The sequence below is a fragment of the Gymnodraco acuticeps genome, unplaced genomic scaffold (assembly GCF_902827175.1).
Source record: "Gymnodraco acuticeps unplaced genomic scaffold, fGymAcu1.1, whole genome shotgun sequence".
Lineage (NCBI taxonomy): Eukaryota > Metazoa > Chordata > Actinopteri > Perciformes > Bathydraconidae > Gymnodraco > Gymnodraco acuticeps.
The window spans coordinates 1758593-1775866 of NW_022990583.1; the positions used below are offsets into that span (position 1 = coordinate 1758593).

General features: G+C 41.4%; 1 protein-coding gene and 1 long non-coding RNA gene across 4 annotated transcripts in view; one reads left to right on the plus strand and one right to left on the minus strand.

Annotated features, from left to right (window-relative positions):
- LOC117554076 (rap guanine nucleotide exchange factor 5-like) overlaps positions 1-17274 on the plus strand; it is a 31620-nt gene that overhangs the window by 5070 nt on the left and 9276 nt on the right. Inside the window, exons 1-6 of one of the 3 annotated variants that reach the window (XM_034228314.1) lie at positions 660-689; positions 3508-3647; positions 4337-4437; positions 14638-14716; positions 15116-15260; positions 15346-15443. In XM_034228314.1, coding sequence (XP_034084205.1) covers positions 14679-14716; positions 15116-15260; positions 15346-15443 — 281 coding nt within the window. In that variant the 5' untranslated portion in view covers positions 660-689; positions 3508-3647; positions 4337-4437; positions 14638-14678. Of the gene's footprint in view, positions 1-659; positions 690-3507; positions 3648-4336; positions 4438-12229; positions 12275-14637; positions 14717-15115; positions 15261-15345; positions 15444-17274 lie in introns of those variants that run through there. The other 2 variants (XM_034228312.1, XM_034228315.1) reach the window with 2 other exon arrangements.
- LOC117554077 lies at positions 9776-10691 on the minus strand. The gene is made up of 4 exons (XR_004570217.1): positions 10445-10691; positions 10203-10267; positions 10038-10098; positions 9776-9824 (listed from the first exon to the last, which is right to left on the minus strand). It is a non-coding gene; the product is annotated as an uncharacterized LOC117554077 (long non-coding RNA).

Below are 17274 nucleotides of genomic sequence, written 5' to 3' on the forward strand. Positions count from 1 at the left end.
TTCCAACTTGTGTCTACATTTCTCTACAAAGTACAAATGTAAAAAAAACACTTTTTGCCACTTAGTCTACAAATGACTTATGACAGCAACTACAGTGAACTACTACAAAGTTCAAACATTTATTTCATTTACCAAACTAAAGTAACCAAACAGTCCCTGAGCTGACTGAGCCTAAATCCCTAAAACGTTGCTGAAAGGTAGAGTTTAGAGTAGACTATACGCATTACACTGTCTGTTACACACCTACTATACAGTATAGGCTACACTGTAGTGACTGACTGTACAGTCAGTGTACTGTACTGTCTGTACACCATGTATTTTCTACAACTCTACATGTGTACATTATACAGTGTATACTACATACATAGTGATGTACATACATACTTTTAGAAATTAAAATCAATGTTGATATGGCGTAATTTTGAATTAAATACACTATTTAATTTAAATCAGTTTTATTCTGAAAAAAACCGGAAGGTCACACTATTAACTTAATACTTTTATTCTGAAAATTCTTCACTTCCGGTTAGCATTAGCATGTGGCGAAATGCTACGTTTTCAAACCGTGAATCGAAGGTGAAATGACATGTGATGTTGTACACTGAGCACACTGGGATTAGCACTCATTTATTGAGGCTGAATAACGTTTATCAGGGAATGTTTAAATAACCACAGACACCAGAATATACGTAAGTGCTAGTTTTTTTTGCGAGTCCAAGTACCGGTTCCCGACGTTCCGGTTTTAACCGAAACTTTTTACAATTCCAGTACCGGTTCGGCGTACCGGTACGCAGCACTACACCCAACATAACATTACTTTTCTTTGCTTTATCCATATGATTAGAACATATAGCTACTCTTCCATTCATGAAGCCTTAAAAAGCTTATGTTTGCATATTTTACATAACATGGACATACAATTGTTTACAATATTTTATCAAAGCTAAACACAGGAATTTCTGCTAATTATAATTGGAGATTGATTGATTGATTGATTGAAAAGTTTATTAACAGCTTGTATATTGGGTACAGTACAGTACAGCTCAAAACATACAATTGTTAAGGGGATGCAGACCAGAGAAAGACTTTCGTCTTGTTTACATCAGGGTCTCCCATTTCCAATTCATCATCATGATGATAATGAAGTGCATCTGCATCAAAGGCTCCTTTGAAAACAACGCTGATGTATGAATCTTTTGTCCTCCTCATATTCCCATTCTGTGTGATCCACGCTATTCCTTGAGTCGAATTTTGTACAAATCTGCGCCCTGTCTGAACTGATGCCTTCCAGTTCCCTTTAAGTGTTCCATACCATGCGTGCTAGACGTGCCGCAGCAGCATTGAGACGTGCAGACAGAAACTTTCCCTCCAGCCATCTGGAACCCTGAAAGAGACAAACCGTTTGGCGGGACATGACTTTGTGCAGAGGCCTGATAAGTAGTGTTTACTCTTCAGCTGACGGTGTCCATGTTGGGAAGACTTTGGTGGTGAATGTGAGTCGAGGTCACCTCCAGGCTAATGTGAGAACGCTGTAGCCTGGCACTTTATCTCATTATAAGCATCCACTCTAGAAGCCTGATTATGTTTTTTTGCTGGGACACTGGTAACCACAAAGCCTAGTTCCGACTGAGCAGTGGTCTGCAGCGGAGGCCTGATCAATAATTCATTGTCAGGAAAGGTTTGTTTGCTGTTTGACCCGTAAACAGTACACCGAGACACTGCTGTTAATTATAGGAAATAATTCAGCTTGCTTTGATGTCGCACTTAGTCAGACAAACACAGCGGCCTTTGATGAAGCTATAAGAACACACTGTGAACGTCACATCGCGATAAAGATAAAACCACCAATGTGTTTTCCAAAGAACCAGGAAGCTAATCAGCGAAGGCTTTCCTTTCTGGGAATGTTCTAGTTTTGTGATTTCCGTCATGCCCCTAACCTTACATCATACTGATCCTGTGTCAGCACATTACCGCCTTTGGCAAGGATACACAGGATACTCCTATCAGTGCATGAAAGTACTTTCACAAGTGCATCTCATATTAAGTTAACATAACATTAATTGAATTGAATTCATAAGTTGTCACATTAGCAGAGATTTAAACTCACATCATAAATCACAGCACTTAAAAAACTGCCGGCACATATTTACATAAATGGTTCTTCCTGAGGCTTTGAAAACCTCTCTTCTGTTTAAAGAGGCCACTGGGGGACTATAATATTAATGTTAAAAATTGGTCTACTCAGTGATGTACACAGTTAAGAAATTATAGTTGTTTGTGTGCATGTTTTGTCAATGCATTTGTCTGTCTATGTATTTATATATGCATGTCCACAGATCCCAGATAAGTGTTAATGTGCCGGGAAGTCATGCTTGGCTAAAGGGTCCTGTGTGCTTCTCTGCAAAAGTCAATTAGGGCAGAAAACTGCAACCACTTTCAGTCTGTCTGCCCGGCTAATTGCATGCACAGAGGCTTGTGTTGCATTGACTGATGGCCAAAGAGAGTGGGGGTGAAGGGGGGGGTTAGCTGAGGAAGGATGCATGTGCGTGCACCATACAGTGAACTCCTCATTAAGACCAATATCTCTGATCGAGACCCTCGACTGTCAAGCAGCTACAGTACCAGCCATCTCTATACTTCAAGGATGCTGCAAAAACAATCTTTCTAATTGTGTGCTTAAAGAAAGTTATATTTAAAGGAGTATGTTGAAATATTAGTTAAAGTCTAGGGTAACCAGTGTTGCATCAACATATCAAACAACCATTATGATTAGGGGACATTGTGTGACTAACAGAGAAAGAAAGTGACAGTGTGAAACAGAGGGTGGGAGACGGTTGGCAACATGATGATGATGAATTTATCATTTATTGCACAGCATGGTGGTTCAAGACCAACTGTTGAAACTCACCTCTTAAACTCAAACTATACTCGGATTAATGGATGAGTCGACTGACAGAAACATAATTGACAATCATTTTCATGGTCAAATCATATTTTTTCCTTATTCATCATTATTTTCTAAACTAAACATTTTTGGTTATTTTGACTTTTGGTTATATAAAACAACACGCTGAAAACATAACAGGCTATGTTATATGCTGTCCATTTTTGTACGTTTCCAAGACTCAGCAATAATTAATTAATTGAAAACATCTGCAGATGAATCAATAATGAAAACAATCGGTAGTTGCTGCCCTGCTCTACACCAGTGGTACCAGAGTTTAACCCTTTGACAGCTGGAAACAGATTGTCTCTGGACACCACCCATGATTTAATAGGCTTTTGGTATTTGTAATTAAAATGTGTGCGAGTCTTTTATGTAAATCCCTGAATGGGCTCCGCCGATAAGGATTGAATAATGATTTATGGAAATTCTCTTTCATTTACAGTGCAGGGCTTTGACAGAGTATTATGATGGAAATCAGTGGTGATTTGTGTGAGTGGGAGAAAAACAGGGGAATCTCCTTGGTGATAACACACTCCCTCACCTCTTCTCTCTCTGACCAGCCCCAGAGTGACGAGGCAGTCCGCGTGTGTCTGAGGGAGAGGGGCCGCGATGTGCTGGTTCTCCAGAGAATATCGTCAGAGCAGCCAACCCTCTCTGCATCGGCGAGGGGAGGGGGGAGAGAGGAGGCGAGGAACAGGAGGTAAGCCTCTCCAGTCCCCTCCCTCCCTCCCTCTCTCACTATCTGTTTCTCTCCCTCACCACTCTCCCTCTCATCAGTCTCTCTCTCCGTCTCTGTGGATCACACACTCACTCACACAGGCATGCTTACATCACAACTCCCAACACATAAATGACTATATTAAATCTGTATAAGTGAGCAGCATGGGACTGTGAGGCAGAGCTCCGCTGGCTGCCTCCCATTCAAAGTCATCCAGGAGCTTTTCCAGCCGTGAACACACCGGGATACCTCAGAGTGTTTGAAGGATCACACAGCACTGGACTCCGGGCTGTGGCAGCTGCAGGTGGATGGATGGATGGGTGAAAGGGGCACGCAGCAGTAACCACTGCAACATTGCCTGTGTGAGGGCACCGGGACTCGGCAAGGATGGGATCTCGGCCGCAGCCCCCGAACCTGCGGCAGGAGGAGGGCAGGCTGCTGCACGCTGCCCTGGTCGAGCAGGAGGAGGACGAGGAGGATGAGGAAGGTTCTGAGGAGAGCAGCAACGACAGCACCAGCCGGGCAGAGCCGCTGACAATGCCCACATTTGACGTCCCCTACTTCCGATACATAGACGATGAGGGGACGGAGGGAGAGGAGGAATGGAGCAGCAGCCGCTCTCTGTCTTCCATCGACGAGGACTCTTCCACTGACTCTGTTGTGTCTGACAGGTTCGTGGTGGTCTCAGGGACCCCAGAGAAGATCCTGGAGCACTTGCTGAATGACCTGACATTAGAAGAAGACCAGGGGACATCCCAGGGCAAAGAGTCAGGTGAGCATGCAAGTCCTTTTTCTCATTATTGTTGTCCTTACTGTGTTTAGTCACATTTCTTCTTGTTTTTTAGAGAGCAGAAAAAAAAAAAAAAAGGAGTGGTTCGACAACTTTTTGATTATACTGTATCATTGTTAAATGTATGCGTTTCCCCAGGTCCAATGATATTTCTGTTTGTTAGACATATCGAAGAGAAAAGACATGCATGACTTTCCGTTTCACGCTCTCCCCTCTTCATCCCTCTCTCTCGCAGAGGAGCTGGGACAGCAGCCCCCTCAGGGCAATAACACTGGGTTAATCATGTGCTATCAGTCCCAGAATGGCAAGTTTAAGCCATTTAAAAGCCTATAACAGAGATAAACGTTGCTCATATCCTTTGAGTAATGCCGAATCAGACTGAAATGCAGTCGAGCCTCACAGCGGCGACAAATGAACACATTTCCTCTCATCCCAGCAGGTACATGATAATGTGACTGTTGCCAAGGCAGAGGAGACTCAGCTGATTGAGCTGGAAAGATTGTCAGAGGAGAAATTATGATTGAGAGTCGCACCACAGTAGGACTAGCAGAGGAAAAAAAACACTAAAGGGAAGGGAGAAACATGTATGTTGGAGAAAAGGGGGAACGAGGAGGGAAGAAAAATATTTTTTATTGAAAATGGTCACTGATGATCTCTTACCGAGATTGAGGCAGCCTAACCCAGTACCAGAGATCATTACTCATTCTGATGAGGAAGTGAATGAAATTGATCTAAATGTCCTCTGGGGAGAAAGGCCTGCAGCTGGAGGACTGTGCATTTTAGATGCAAAGGAGATTTATGTTACAGTATATGTTGAATTGCATTTTTATCGCTATAATTCAGTCTTTTATACTGATATACAGTAGAGATGCAAAGACTTGCTCACTAATCAGTTATGCAATCGACAGAAAATCATTTTAACAAATTATTTTAGTTTTCATGCCAAAGAATTGCATAAAATGCAGTTTTCAGCCTCCTAAATATTGGGTTATCCTGCTTTTCTTTGTTTTATATCATATTAAAGTGGATATCTGTTGCTTTTGAACCGGCAGAACAAGACATTAAACGCATCACATTCCGCTTTCAGAAACTAGGATGGACTTGAAACTACTTTGTAGACCAGTCGATTCATTTAGAAAATAATGGTTAGAGTATTTGATGATGAAAGTAATTGTTATATGCAGCCTTAATATAAAGTAAGACATGCAAGTAAATGAGCGGGCAGGGCGGTAAGAACTCCCTTTTTTAATGTAGTACGCATCTTCACTGTAAGCTTTGTGTCCAGCAGGTAGTGTGTAGTTGATGAATCATTCACCATTAGCTCACATTGCAGAAAGTGTATTCAAATGAAGAATCCATGGGGAGCTGCTGACCAGGGCAGGAAGCTGAGCGATATCCCAGGGTCAAAGAGCAGGAGACCTGAGGAGGAGAAGGAATGAACTGAGTACTGAACAGCAATTGATCTGCACTCAGTGAGGTTTAATAGTCTGACTTCGTGCTGGCCTTGGCTCTTTCTCTCTCTCTCTCTCTGGTAATACTGAAGCTCTGTATGCTCTAGTGCTACTGCTACCTGTGCCCTTGGAGATTCAGCGCACCAGACCTAGATACCATGAGATCCTTGATTTAATCAAAAAGAGATTTATTTCAACATCTACAAAGCTATCGTGTTTGGGCATCTCCAGAGAGAGCATGCAGCAACATGACTGATGGCTGCAGCAGGTTATTGATGTTGTTTATGACTTACATGCTGTAAAGCACATTAGAAAGCCAATTTCAGCTCATCATGGTAGCACATGCTCAGCTTTGTACTCACCATTAACACACAATGCAGGCGAGGTTTCTGCAGGAGAAGGCACTTTTCTGGAAGCACCACAGGCATGTTTGAGGAGAAGCAAACCTCAGTAGGCTACACACTGTGTAGCCTATGTGGGCTAGCATTGTGGGTAGCATCCAGTGTTTCCTTCTTCTCTGTGCCCAACCTCTCAGTGAAGCTATTGATTCTTGCTGAGCACAGAATCTACACAGTGCCAGCTCTGAATAACATATTTGTGTGTTTAATGAGAGGATATGCCAGCTCTTTTACTGCTGCACCGTGCGCAGAGATGTTGATGCTTTATTTAATTGTTTTAGGGAAGAAAACATTGCATTAAATGAGCGGGTATAATATTAGCATTTCTAGATGCAGACTATCATTAAGATTTAAGGCTTTTACATCAATCGGATGTCTTCTGGTGCTGACTGGGCCATTAAGTGACACATTAACATGCTTATTTCAAAGGATGCGATGAAGAATTTTACGAGCACTTATTGTAATGCGAAAAAGATTGGCAGGTAGATTGACAGTTTGATTGATTTTACAGGAGATTGGCAAGCTAAATCAATGAGTCCATTTTGCAATTCTTTGGAAAATTATACTAAATGTATTTTTGCTTGAGTAGAAGCATGATTCTGTGTTATATATGAACTAGTACAGACTTCTAAACAGCAGTGAGGAATAGGATTCAGATGTCTCTACATCCCCAACTGATGCTAACTGAAACAAAAATGGAGAGATGTTTAGTGGTTACAAATCAGCCAAACAGACCATTACATGTTATTTATACTGCACAATTCATGCATAAATGTTTTGGGTCAACACATCTTCTGCCAAACTGTTTGGATTGAAAATACTCCTCGGGAAATCCCCTGATTTTTCTGCTGTGAGAATATGACTAGGATGTGAGATTAAATATTTATTCTGTTTTTCCAACTTCAAAAAACTTGCAGTGTTCAGCCTGGGGAGTGGTATGTAAAGTGTTTCAGTCTAGATAGCTTGAAGAAAATACACAAATGTGTGTGTGTGTGTTATGAGAGGGCTACAGGCGTCACTTCTTCCGTTGCCTGAGGAAGGCCACGGTCGTATCTCCTACAGTTCACTATCAGATAGAGTCTATCTGATGGACGGTTCGGCCACACGAGGCCGACATGGAAACGCAGAAAACGATAACGATAACAGGTCTCTAGTACCTCATTCACACCAACGCAACTCCGGTTCAAGCTCCGTGCTAGAGCTTTTCAGGTTCAGAACCGGTTCTTCGGTTTAGCGGAGGCTCTTTTCACACCGCCCAGAGTCCGACTGGTGCTGCGTCATTGCGTCATCGTTTGCGTCATGACGTAACCGTTTGCGTGCCTGCTTCATAAAGCCAAACCGCGCGGAAACCCCTCACAGCTGACACCGACAACAACAACAATGGCCGATTGTGCTCCAGCTTCCTCTGTACCTCTTCGGAAGACCAGATTCCCAGTAGGTAGCTGGTCTCTTCAGTGGACCACTGCTGTTTGTTAAGTTTCTCCATCGTTGTGTACAAGCTGGATAAAACGCGGGCTTCTTGTTGTTGTTCAGGAGTTGATCCCGCCCCTGCCCCCGCCCCCGCCTCGACGTAAGCGTGACGTATGTGGTGCTTTTGTTCTGGCCGGACAATTTTTTTGGTGCTTGAAATGAACCGGATTCCGGAGCTAAGAGGCTGCTCCGCTGCGGTGTGAAGAGGAAAACCCGGTGCTTTTCAAGCTCCAGCTCCGAACCGGCCCCGAAACACCGTTGGTGTGAATGAGGTATAGGTGGGTAGATCTGCAAACGAAACGCTCCGGGGGGGCAAACGGCTCTGTGTTTACGCCCATACAATAATTTCCTGATAACGTTGAAGCAAGCCCCGCTTCTCCCCACCTCTCCTGCTCAGAGATCCTATAGGCCCTGACTGCAGCACGCGGAATGGGGCGTGGTCAGATGTGGGCGGGGCTGGACGTCCGATGGGCGGGGTGTATGGATATCCTAATGAGACAAACAGCATCATCTGCTGGACAACTACAAGAAGTACAAATACAAATCTGCACTCGACTAAATATAATTTAAAAACTAAATATAAAAACGTCATACTAATTAAATGCATGAATGTATTTAAATATACCTTTTTATACCACATGTGCAATGTGGTATAAAAAGTCATATTTTCTATATTAGTGTATTTAAGTTCATTATTTAATATTTGTTTTAATTGATTATTCATTTAGTCAGTTCTGTGCATACTCATATCTAGTCCATATATTTCAAATGATACATTGCACTGCATTTCATAGAAAGATAGAAAAAGCATTTATTATTTACAACATTTATCATATAACAGAACAATCATTAAGATAACAGAACCGAAAAAGCAAATACAGTAAATATAAAAACCAAACCAAGTATATAAAAAAAAAATCTATACAACAGTGAAAGGCTTTGCTGATGCAAACATTCAACCTCGCTCTTCAAAACAGGCATGAACCTTAAGGTTTTCTTTATCAATGCACTGCTCAAAAAACATTAAATAGTCCGACTCAAATTTGAACCTGAACATAAATGGGTCCATCCTGTCTTCCCAGCTGTCTTCGTCCCGCAGGTTGCTGGCTTCACCAAGGTTATGGAGAGCTGCTTCTCTGTCCAGTGGGGCCATGGAAAGAATTTGTGGCAGGATGACTTTATCTCCCATTTTCTTTGCAGAGCACCACTGAGATGCCGCCATAGCACTACTTATAAAGGGGTGCTTCTCCTACAGGAAGAAGAGAAATAGTTTATGCATTGCTACTACACTGTACATTTACTAATCTTATAGTGCTGCTGCTGATTTGCAACAAGATGCTTTGAATGTGTAATTATGACGCACACAAACTTGCACATGCAACACTATCTAAATCAGTGGTACAAAATATTTTCAGCCATTTTCTACCAGTCGCTGCAAAAGAACAGAAGGAAGTGCTGTGAATTTCATGTAAGGTATAACAGATAGCATATCACATACTCCATCCTCCTCTTCAGAGCTGACAAGAATTTCTTCTGCAGCCGTCTTTGCCAGTGGGTCCTTTTTCTGGAAGACACCAGATAAAAGCAATTACTACTGCATGGTAAAACAGTTGTACTTGCATCATGACACATTGCCCCCTTGAATAAGAGGTGGAAGCAACAAACTGTATGGCTGTGGAGCACATCCATGGAGATTTTAAGTAGTAAATTACAGTCTACATACCCATCCAAAGTCGCTGCAGAATGCCATTTCCTTTACGACTTTACTTCTTTTGGGTGGGTAATCATGATTACTTACCCTGGGACTCTCTTCGCAGTCTTCCCTCTCCAGTCGTCTTTTGGTTGATCTTCTGCCTTCAAATCTATCAGTGACAACAAGTGATATGGGAATTGTTAACAAACATAACTGGTTTATTGTTGTTCAAGAGTAAAAAAAACATTACACACTAATTGCAAAACTGTAAAGAAAAGATTGATAAATTCATCAGATGAGCCATACCATGAGCACAAACACCCCACAGTTGTTGGAGGCCCGTTGTCTTGGTATGCCCTATTTCATGAAGAAGGTGAGATTATATACATTATATACACACACACACACACACACACACACACACACACACACACACACACACACACACACACACACACACACACACACACACACACACACACACACACACACACACACACACACACACACACACACACAGTGTAGGAATCCAGGAATCAAACTCAATTAGTGTGCATCATAATTACTAACTTGAATGTCGTTTGCACAGAATTCTCTCCAGGGTCCAGGTGACACAAGCAGAGCAACTTGTCTAATGGGGGTTAACACACAGCTGTTTAGACAAGGACATTCAAGAAAATTGAAAACTGGAACATATAACTGGTTTAATATTGTCAAACTGGTGGAACCACCAACTTTTGAACACTGCAGAACTGCAGAACCACCAACAGTGGAATAATGCCGAACAGGTTGGCCAAGAGCTTGATTTTAAGGAAACAAACAGAAAAGAAAGCTTATAAATGGGTGGTAACAGAACATTCCCATTTTAAATGTCTTATGCTCAGTTTCAGTCCAATCTTTTGTTCAATAACATGTCAATTTATGCTTGAGGTCATCTTTTAAATGTAAAACTGAACATAATTTCTGTGCTTAAAAACCTCAATGTTTCCATTTGGCTTTCATCACGGAAGCCTGTGCCATTTAGGGAATCTAAAAAAAAGATCTCCCTTTCTTGTGGCTTCATTATCTACAAAATAGTTAGCAAATAGAACACACAATTACAAAATTTGAGCTGAAATACTTATCTTAATTTTGAAATTACAGTAACAGTATAAGAAGATGTTATACTTTATTGATGAAATTAGTAATATTTTGTGTTTAGCTTGAAATACAGATAAGTAAATTCATATCACTAGGCGCTTTCACACCGCGGTACTTTTCCCACAAAGGTTCATGTGAACTTAGTTCATGTGAACTCTTTTATCGCGTTCACACCAAAAAGAGCCGGTACTAAAATTAGTTCATGTGAACCTTTTTACCCCCTCGAAAGTCCCTGCTAGAGAGCAGGGACTTTCGAACGGCTCTTTTGTGAGAAAAGAGCTACATTTATGATTGGCTGGAAGGATTGCAAACCACGCCCCGTAAAACTCCCAAAAAGTTTTGTGAAGCCGCCATTTTATTATCCTCGCATTAGCATTATTAGCATTAGCATTAACCCAGCGCAGAAACGCAGAGAGACTAACTTATGGCAACACAAAATAAAACATGGGAGTGGTGGAGATGAGGAGGTGTCGGCGTTCTGGCGATTTACTCGGAAGGCTTCAGTAGAAGCTGCTGGGAGTCCCAGCAGCTTCTACTGAAGCCAGTCCCTAACTCCGGGGACTTCCGGCCGGGGACTTTGGGCGGCAGTATACGCCGTGAAGTGGTTTGCGGCCTGCCAGTAAACCCAAAGCAGAAGAAGAACAAGTGACGTCAGCGGCTTCATTTGCCTAATCCACCCCCAGGGACTTTTTCCAGTGTGAACGCGATCTGTACTTAGTTCATGAGAACTAAAGAGTTCTCATGAACTAAGTTCACATGAACCTTTGTGGGAAAAGTACCGCAGTGTGAAAGCGCCTACTGACACATATTGTCCAATGCCCTGGGCGCCACACCAGAATCCACCGGAAATCGTCTGCTTTATCCTTGTGAGAGATGGTAAAATGAATAGTTTACATTCAGTGATTCTCATATGATTCCAGAAAATATAATAATGATAATACGCATAAGTAGGTACCGGGAGATGCTGTTCAGGATTCTGCAACATAGGTATAAACCAAGTGTGAACGACATAGCTGTTTGCCGAGAACACTTTGATGCCATGTAAGACAGTTGTTATTTCAGTCCAGAAAAGATTATAAACAGAAGGGGATACTATTGGAAAAGGTATGCAACTTCACTACCAGCTCCGGGCGCATTACCGCCATCTACTGATGTGTAATGTGGACTCACAAGGCGGGGTCGGACATCCAACCCCGCCTTTTATCCGACCCCGCCCCATTCCGCGGCGAGGACCTTCTCCACAGATCAGCTGCTGGGCTGTCAGAAGAGGGGGAGGAAAAGAGAGGCTCCGTTTTTTATTCTTATATTATTATATAGAGTCGTTGTTCATTTGTTTTAAAGCTCAATAAATAACAAAGAAGACCTTTGACCGGCACTTTTCTAATTTTGTCCGGAAGATTTAAACTTTAACGGACATGTTGACTGGCGAAAACAAATCTAAATGAAACTCTGCTGCACGGTCCCCTCGTCCCTTGGAAGAGGTGGAGAGGTGGGTGTTTTTCATCTGCTGGTGGACTACCGGAGAGATTTACAGCAGGAGCAAACGCTTGCCTCGGGGAGGGAGAAAAAGAGCCAGAGCGTCAACAGCGGAGAATAAACAGAATGGCAACCATGCGCGGGAAGTCTTCTTCACTGCTTCTGTGGCAGGACTACAGCGCCACTTACAGGTCTGGCATATGTACTACAGCGTCTCCAGCGCTTTCGAGCGGTCTCGTGTGAACGGACACGTTTCTGTTGCGTGTGGACGGAAGACTTTTTTGATAACAATCAGTGTGGGCCTCTCGGGTTAAAGTGTATCTGCTGAGATAACATTATAACGTTTACTAAAGTGGCTACAACGCCATTCTAATATTATGCCTCTTTCCACTGAAGATAGTGCTATCTAGTGTTCATACAATGATTGTGTCTTTGTGTAATATGTGTTTGCGTTCAAGCACAAATCAGTTTTTTGTTATACTAAGATATGCAATCTTTAGCTGAGCCGCTGTCAAATGCACTTGTTTAAAAGCTGAATTTAGATAAAAGATCTGCAAACTGCGCCAAATAAATTCAATGTAATTCATATTTAAAGGGACCTATTATGTAAAATCCACGTTTTCATGTCTTTTATACACAAACATGCGTCCCCTCTGTTTAAAGACATTCTGGAAGTTTCAGGAAAAAAGATTCTCTCTCTTTTTGTCCTGATCCATTTATATAAAAACCTGTATGAAAATGAGCTGATCAGATTTTGGCCACTTAGTGATGTCATAACGATTTTTTGGCTTGTGTAACCATTAGCCAATCACCAACCAAGGTAACACCCCCCAACCTTATCACCTGCATCTCCAGAGCACCAGTGTGTTCTTTTTAACCAAATATCTCTCAGAGGGGCGTGGGGAGTGGCTCCTTATTTTCATCTGAATATAACAGACAGAGAATCAGCACTTTTGAAACAGGACTGAAACAGAGGGGATTATGGGATGCTACAATGATCTGTTTGGTATTTGGAGCCAAACACTTCAGAGGCATGTTTTGTATATATCTGAGACCTATAATAAATTGATGAAAAACACTATAATAGGGGACCTTTAATGTAAGACACTGTCCTAGCATTCATAATTATTTGTTACAACTCAAATGTAATGTGTGGGTTGTGTGTGTGTGTGGTTGGATGGCTGATCTTTTGCATGTTGTTTTTCTGGCTTTTGTGTTAAGGTGGGTTACTGTATTCTTTATGGGAGCTACATATGTATGAGTGTGTAACCTCTCATAAGCATTGAGTGAAGCATCCACAGCTGCTCTGCGCGGATTAGCATAATAATGTCAGCGAGTCCTGTGGACCAGAACGTACACAAAGGCCCTGGGAAGCCAGTGTGAAATTAAAGGGGAGAATATACAATTCTGGATATGAGGCACACTTACACAAGGGTTGAGGGGACGTTGGTCTTAATAGGATTTGCAAAGCTGTTTTGCTTGTGGTCGGCATCATGTCTTGGACTTAGTCTTTGAATTTACGCCTTGACTTTGAGTGTTTTTGCAATTTATGAAATTCATTTTTACAGCTTCTTATAATGCCAACTTATTTCATTTTATTAAGAGATTCTGGGATTCTGTCTTTGTTTATCAAGGTTAAACAAATTAAGTGTTTTGATGATGTAAACTATGAATGCATTTCATGTTATTTAAGGGGAGCTGGTGGTCTACTTGGCCTGCTTTGATGTAATCCTTTTACAGAAACACTTGTGTAACCTTGAGAAGAAGCTCATAAGTGGTTGCTTGTAAACACATTAGGATAATGGTCAAGCAATATCGGATGCTTTTTTTTTTCTGGTTGCAAGATAGTCAGAAAGAAAACATACTGTACACTTCATTAGAGGTCGAAGAGAGTCAACTGGCACATTATTGGCTTATCTTTTCTGATACAGCTTGCAATGACGAATGTATGAGATTGAAGATAAGGCCAGTAAGGCTTGTTTGAACTTGTTGGCCAAAAAATGGAACAGAGGAATCCTTAGTGGTTTCAGCACATGCAATTATTTAAGACTGGCCACTTGAATAATGTGCCATTCAAAAGTCTCTCACATTATCCTCGCCTCTGAAATGGCTCTGCTTAGTGCTTGTTAACTGGTATTTGACTGCAAAAAGGGAGCTCTACTTCTAGTATTAGTGAAATGGAATAGGAATAACTGGTGCAAAGTCACTCAGCTCAATTAAAAGTACAGACATGTGCGAACATTAATCATACAGTTGTCAAGGTCACTGGTGTATTTGCCCACCAGCATCCTCTCACAAACCTAAAGAGGCTTTGTGTGTGTTGGATTTATTCAATATATATCTATAAATCAAGTTATATTATTAGAAAATAAGGCTGAATAAAAACATGAATATTGATGCAAAAATGATCATTCCCTTCGATATTGTGAATCATATCCCAATTACCATACAAGTCATATATTTGATATCACATATAATCGTATATATTTCTTTACAAAATGTTCATGAACCTGGAATTTTTTGTCAATTGTCAATAACGTGTTTCTCCTTACAGATACACTACTGGATGATTTTCTGCTGACCTACCCAGTGTTCATGTCAACCAGTGATTTATGTCAAGCTCTGCTGGGACAATATCCTTAAAAACACGCGCATTACAGAAACATTATTACAAATATCGACACATAATAACCCTCTTGTGTGAATGCTAAAGGCAGACGTAGGTGTTTGATACAAAAACACGACTGCTTTATTGAGTCAAAGCTACTCCACTACACTCAGCTGTGTTCACACTCCGCTGCCTGTCACACACACACACACACACACACACACACACACACACACACACACACACACACACACACACACACACACACACACACACACACACACACACACACACACACACACACACACACACACACACACACACACACACACACACACACACACACACACACACACACACACTGCATTTGACCAGCAAATAGATCTCACTCTCCATCTGTGCTGAAGCCTTAACTGAATCCCACCTATTGCACCAAGCGCCACAGAGGGAAGGAGGACAGGAAGGAGGCTGTGGAGAGGAAACAGAAAGTCCTTCACCTGGTGTCGCAGTGGATGGCCCTCTGCAGAGACTTCCTGAGGGACGACGAGCATGTCAAGCTGTTCATGAAGGTAGGAAATATAATGTTCAGAAAGGAAAAGGATGGAAACTGGGTGTGTTAATATTGGAGAAATGAAAATTGACATTTCCTTCCAGACTTTGTATCGTTACGTGTTGGATGATCTCTATGAGCATCCATCTCTGGACAAGGATGTGAGGGAACTGCAGAAACTGTACCAGCTGCACCGCACACAGTGAGTGACCTTATGATAACCTTCTTTCATATTTTAGGTCATGAGACACAGGGTGATTCCATACATACTAAGCAAAGATCATCGCATACTGTAGTAACTGTACAGTAGCACATTTGATAAAGGAATCGCAGAAAAAATTGCTTTTAAATGGGATAAATTAGACAGAATGAATAAAACAACAAGGGTAGAATGACCATAATATAATCAATGCAAAGGAGATGGAAAATAAGACCCACTTTATAATATAACAACAACATATATTAAAAAGATGAAATAGAATACATAGAGCGCATATCAAAAGTCTAAATGCAGTACTGATATGTGAATCATGCACCTATCAATAAACCTTCCAGCACCATCAAAAGAGCTCCTTTCTCTTCTACTGTGTTCTTATCTTTTCTTTGTTACATCAATGGCAGAGATTTGCATTTTTAAGACGAAATCTCAGAAAGTATTTTGCGGCATTTTCGCCTCAAGTGCGCTCTCTACCCTAAGGCTATAAATAAACACAACAGAACCTACTTTTCCCAACCCACACAGACTCACCATCGGTTGTGATAACATCGAATTAAGCATTTTGCATCTCAATGTATTCCCTATGCTGCAACCTCACTGTGTGTCTGATCTGTGTCAGGCACAACCCAAAGTCACAGTCCAGAAAAGTATCAGAAAAGTTATAACTATTTAAAAGCTAAAGTGAAGAGAGCTTTCCTGATATCTAAAGGTAGTGTGTCCTATAGTGTTGGGGCAAAATCACTTTGTGTAAGTAATCTATAAAATGGAAAAACTGATACATTTATTGATATCTGGTCTGGGTGTGTTAAAACTGTGGTTATGACTGTTGGAGGTCTGAAAAGAAGCAGAGCCACTCGCTGGTCTCTGAGTGCAAAGAAAGAGCTGCTTCTCTGCTTGGTGCCTTTATTTAGCCTCTCGTCAATGAATGCATTCAGAGGCTGGAGACTCATTTCAATGTTCTGGGTTGTTATGCACAGAAATATGAAGGTCACAGGGCTCTTTGTCATTAATCTCTAAAATTGAGGAAATACAGACATTTTGAGAATGAATGACATGCTCCTTGAAATGTGTCACTTGCAATGAAAAGAAGGATGTTCAACTACTCATTAACTGGACACCATTTTAGCTATACAACCCCAAATTCATATACATGTAAAATACCTACTGCACTGATCAAATGCGAACACAACTTAAAACATCCTCATCATTAACGTTATTTTTGTTCTGACAGCTGGCAAACCCTGGCCTCATGTCTCCTTGTATAAAAAGGATTACAATAAGTTCCCTGCGGCACAGTATAGATATTTTCAATACTGAAAAAAAAGGCTCAATATCGGCAAATACACTGAGTATAGGTTTTGCTTGCTATATCATGAGGAGAAAGAATTGTACGATCTAACCACACAACACATTTTGACACCAATTGTGTCATTGATCCCTCGGATTTAGTGTTTTTTAACCAGTACATACAATTGTACTCAAGCGTTTACACAACCACAAAATAATAAATCTGTGTCAAAGAGATAATAGCAATCACCACAAACGTGTAAGCTGAAGCCCTACAGTAGCTTATTACATCGACCCTTCTCTCAGTACAACAAAGCCACACACTTAGTCAGTGAATCTTAAACATGCATGTGTACTTGAATATTGATTCTGTTTTTCGTTTGTTAAAGTCAAGCTGTTTTTTTAATTAGAATTTAATAACAATAGACATCACATTTCTCTTTGACATGTTTCAGTGTAAACAACCCCCTGTCAGCAGACACATTGCCACACCCGTGTCCCCCTTCCCCTCCCTCAGCCACAGCCTCCA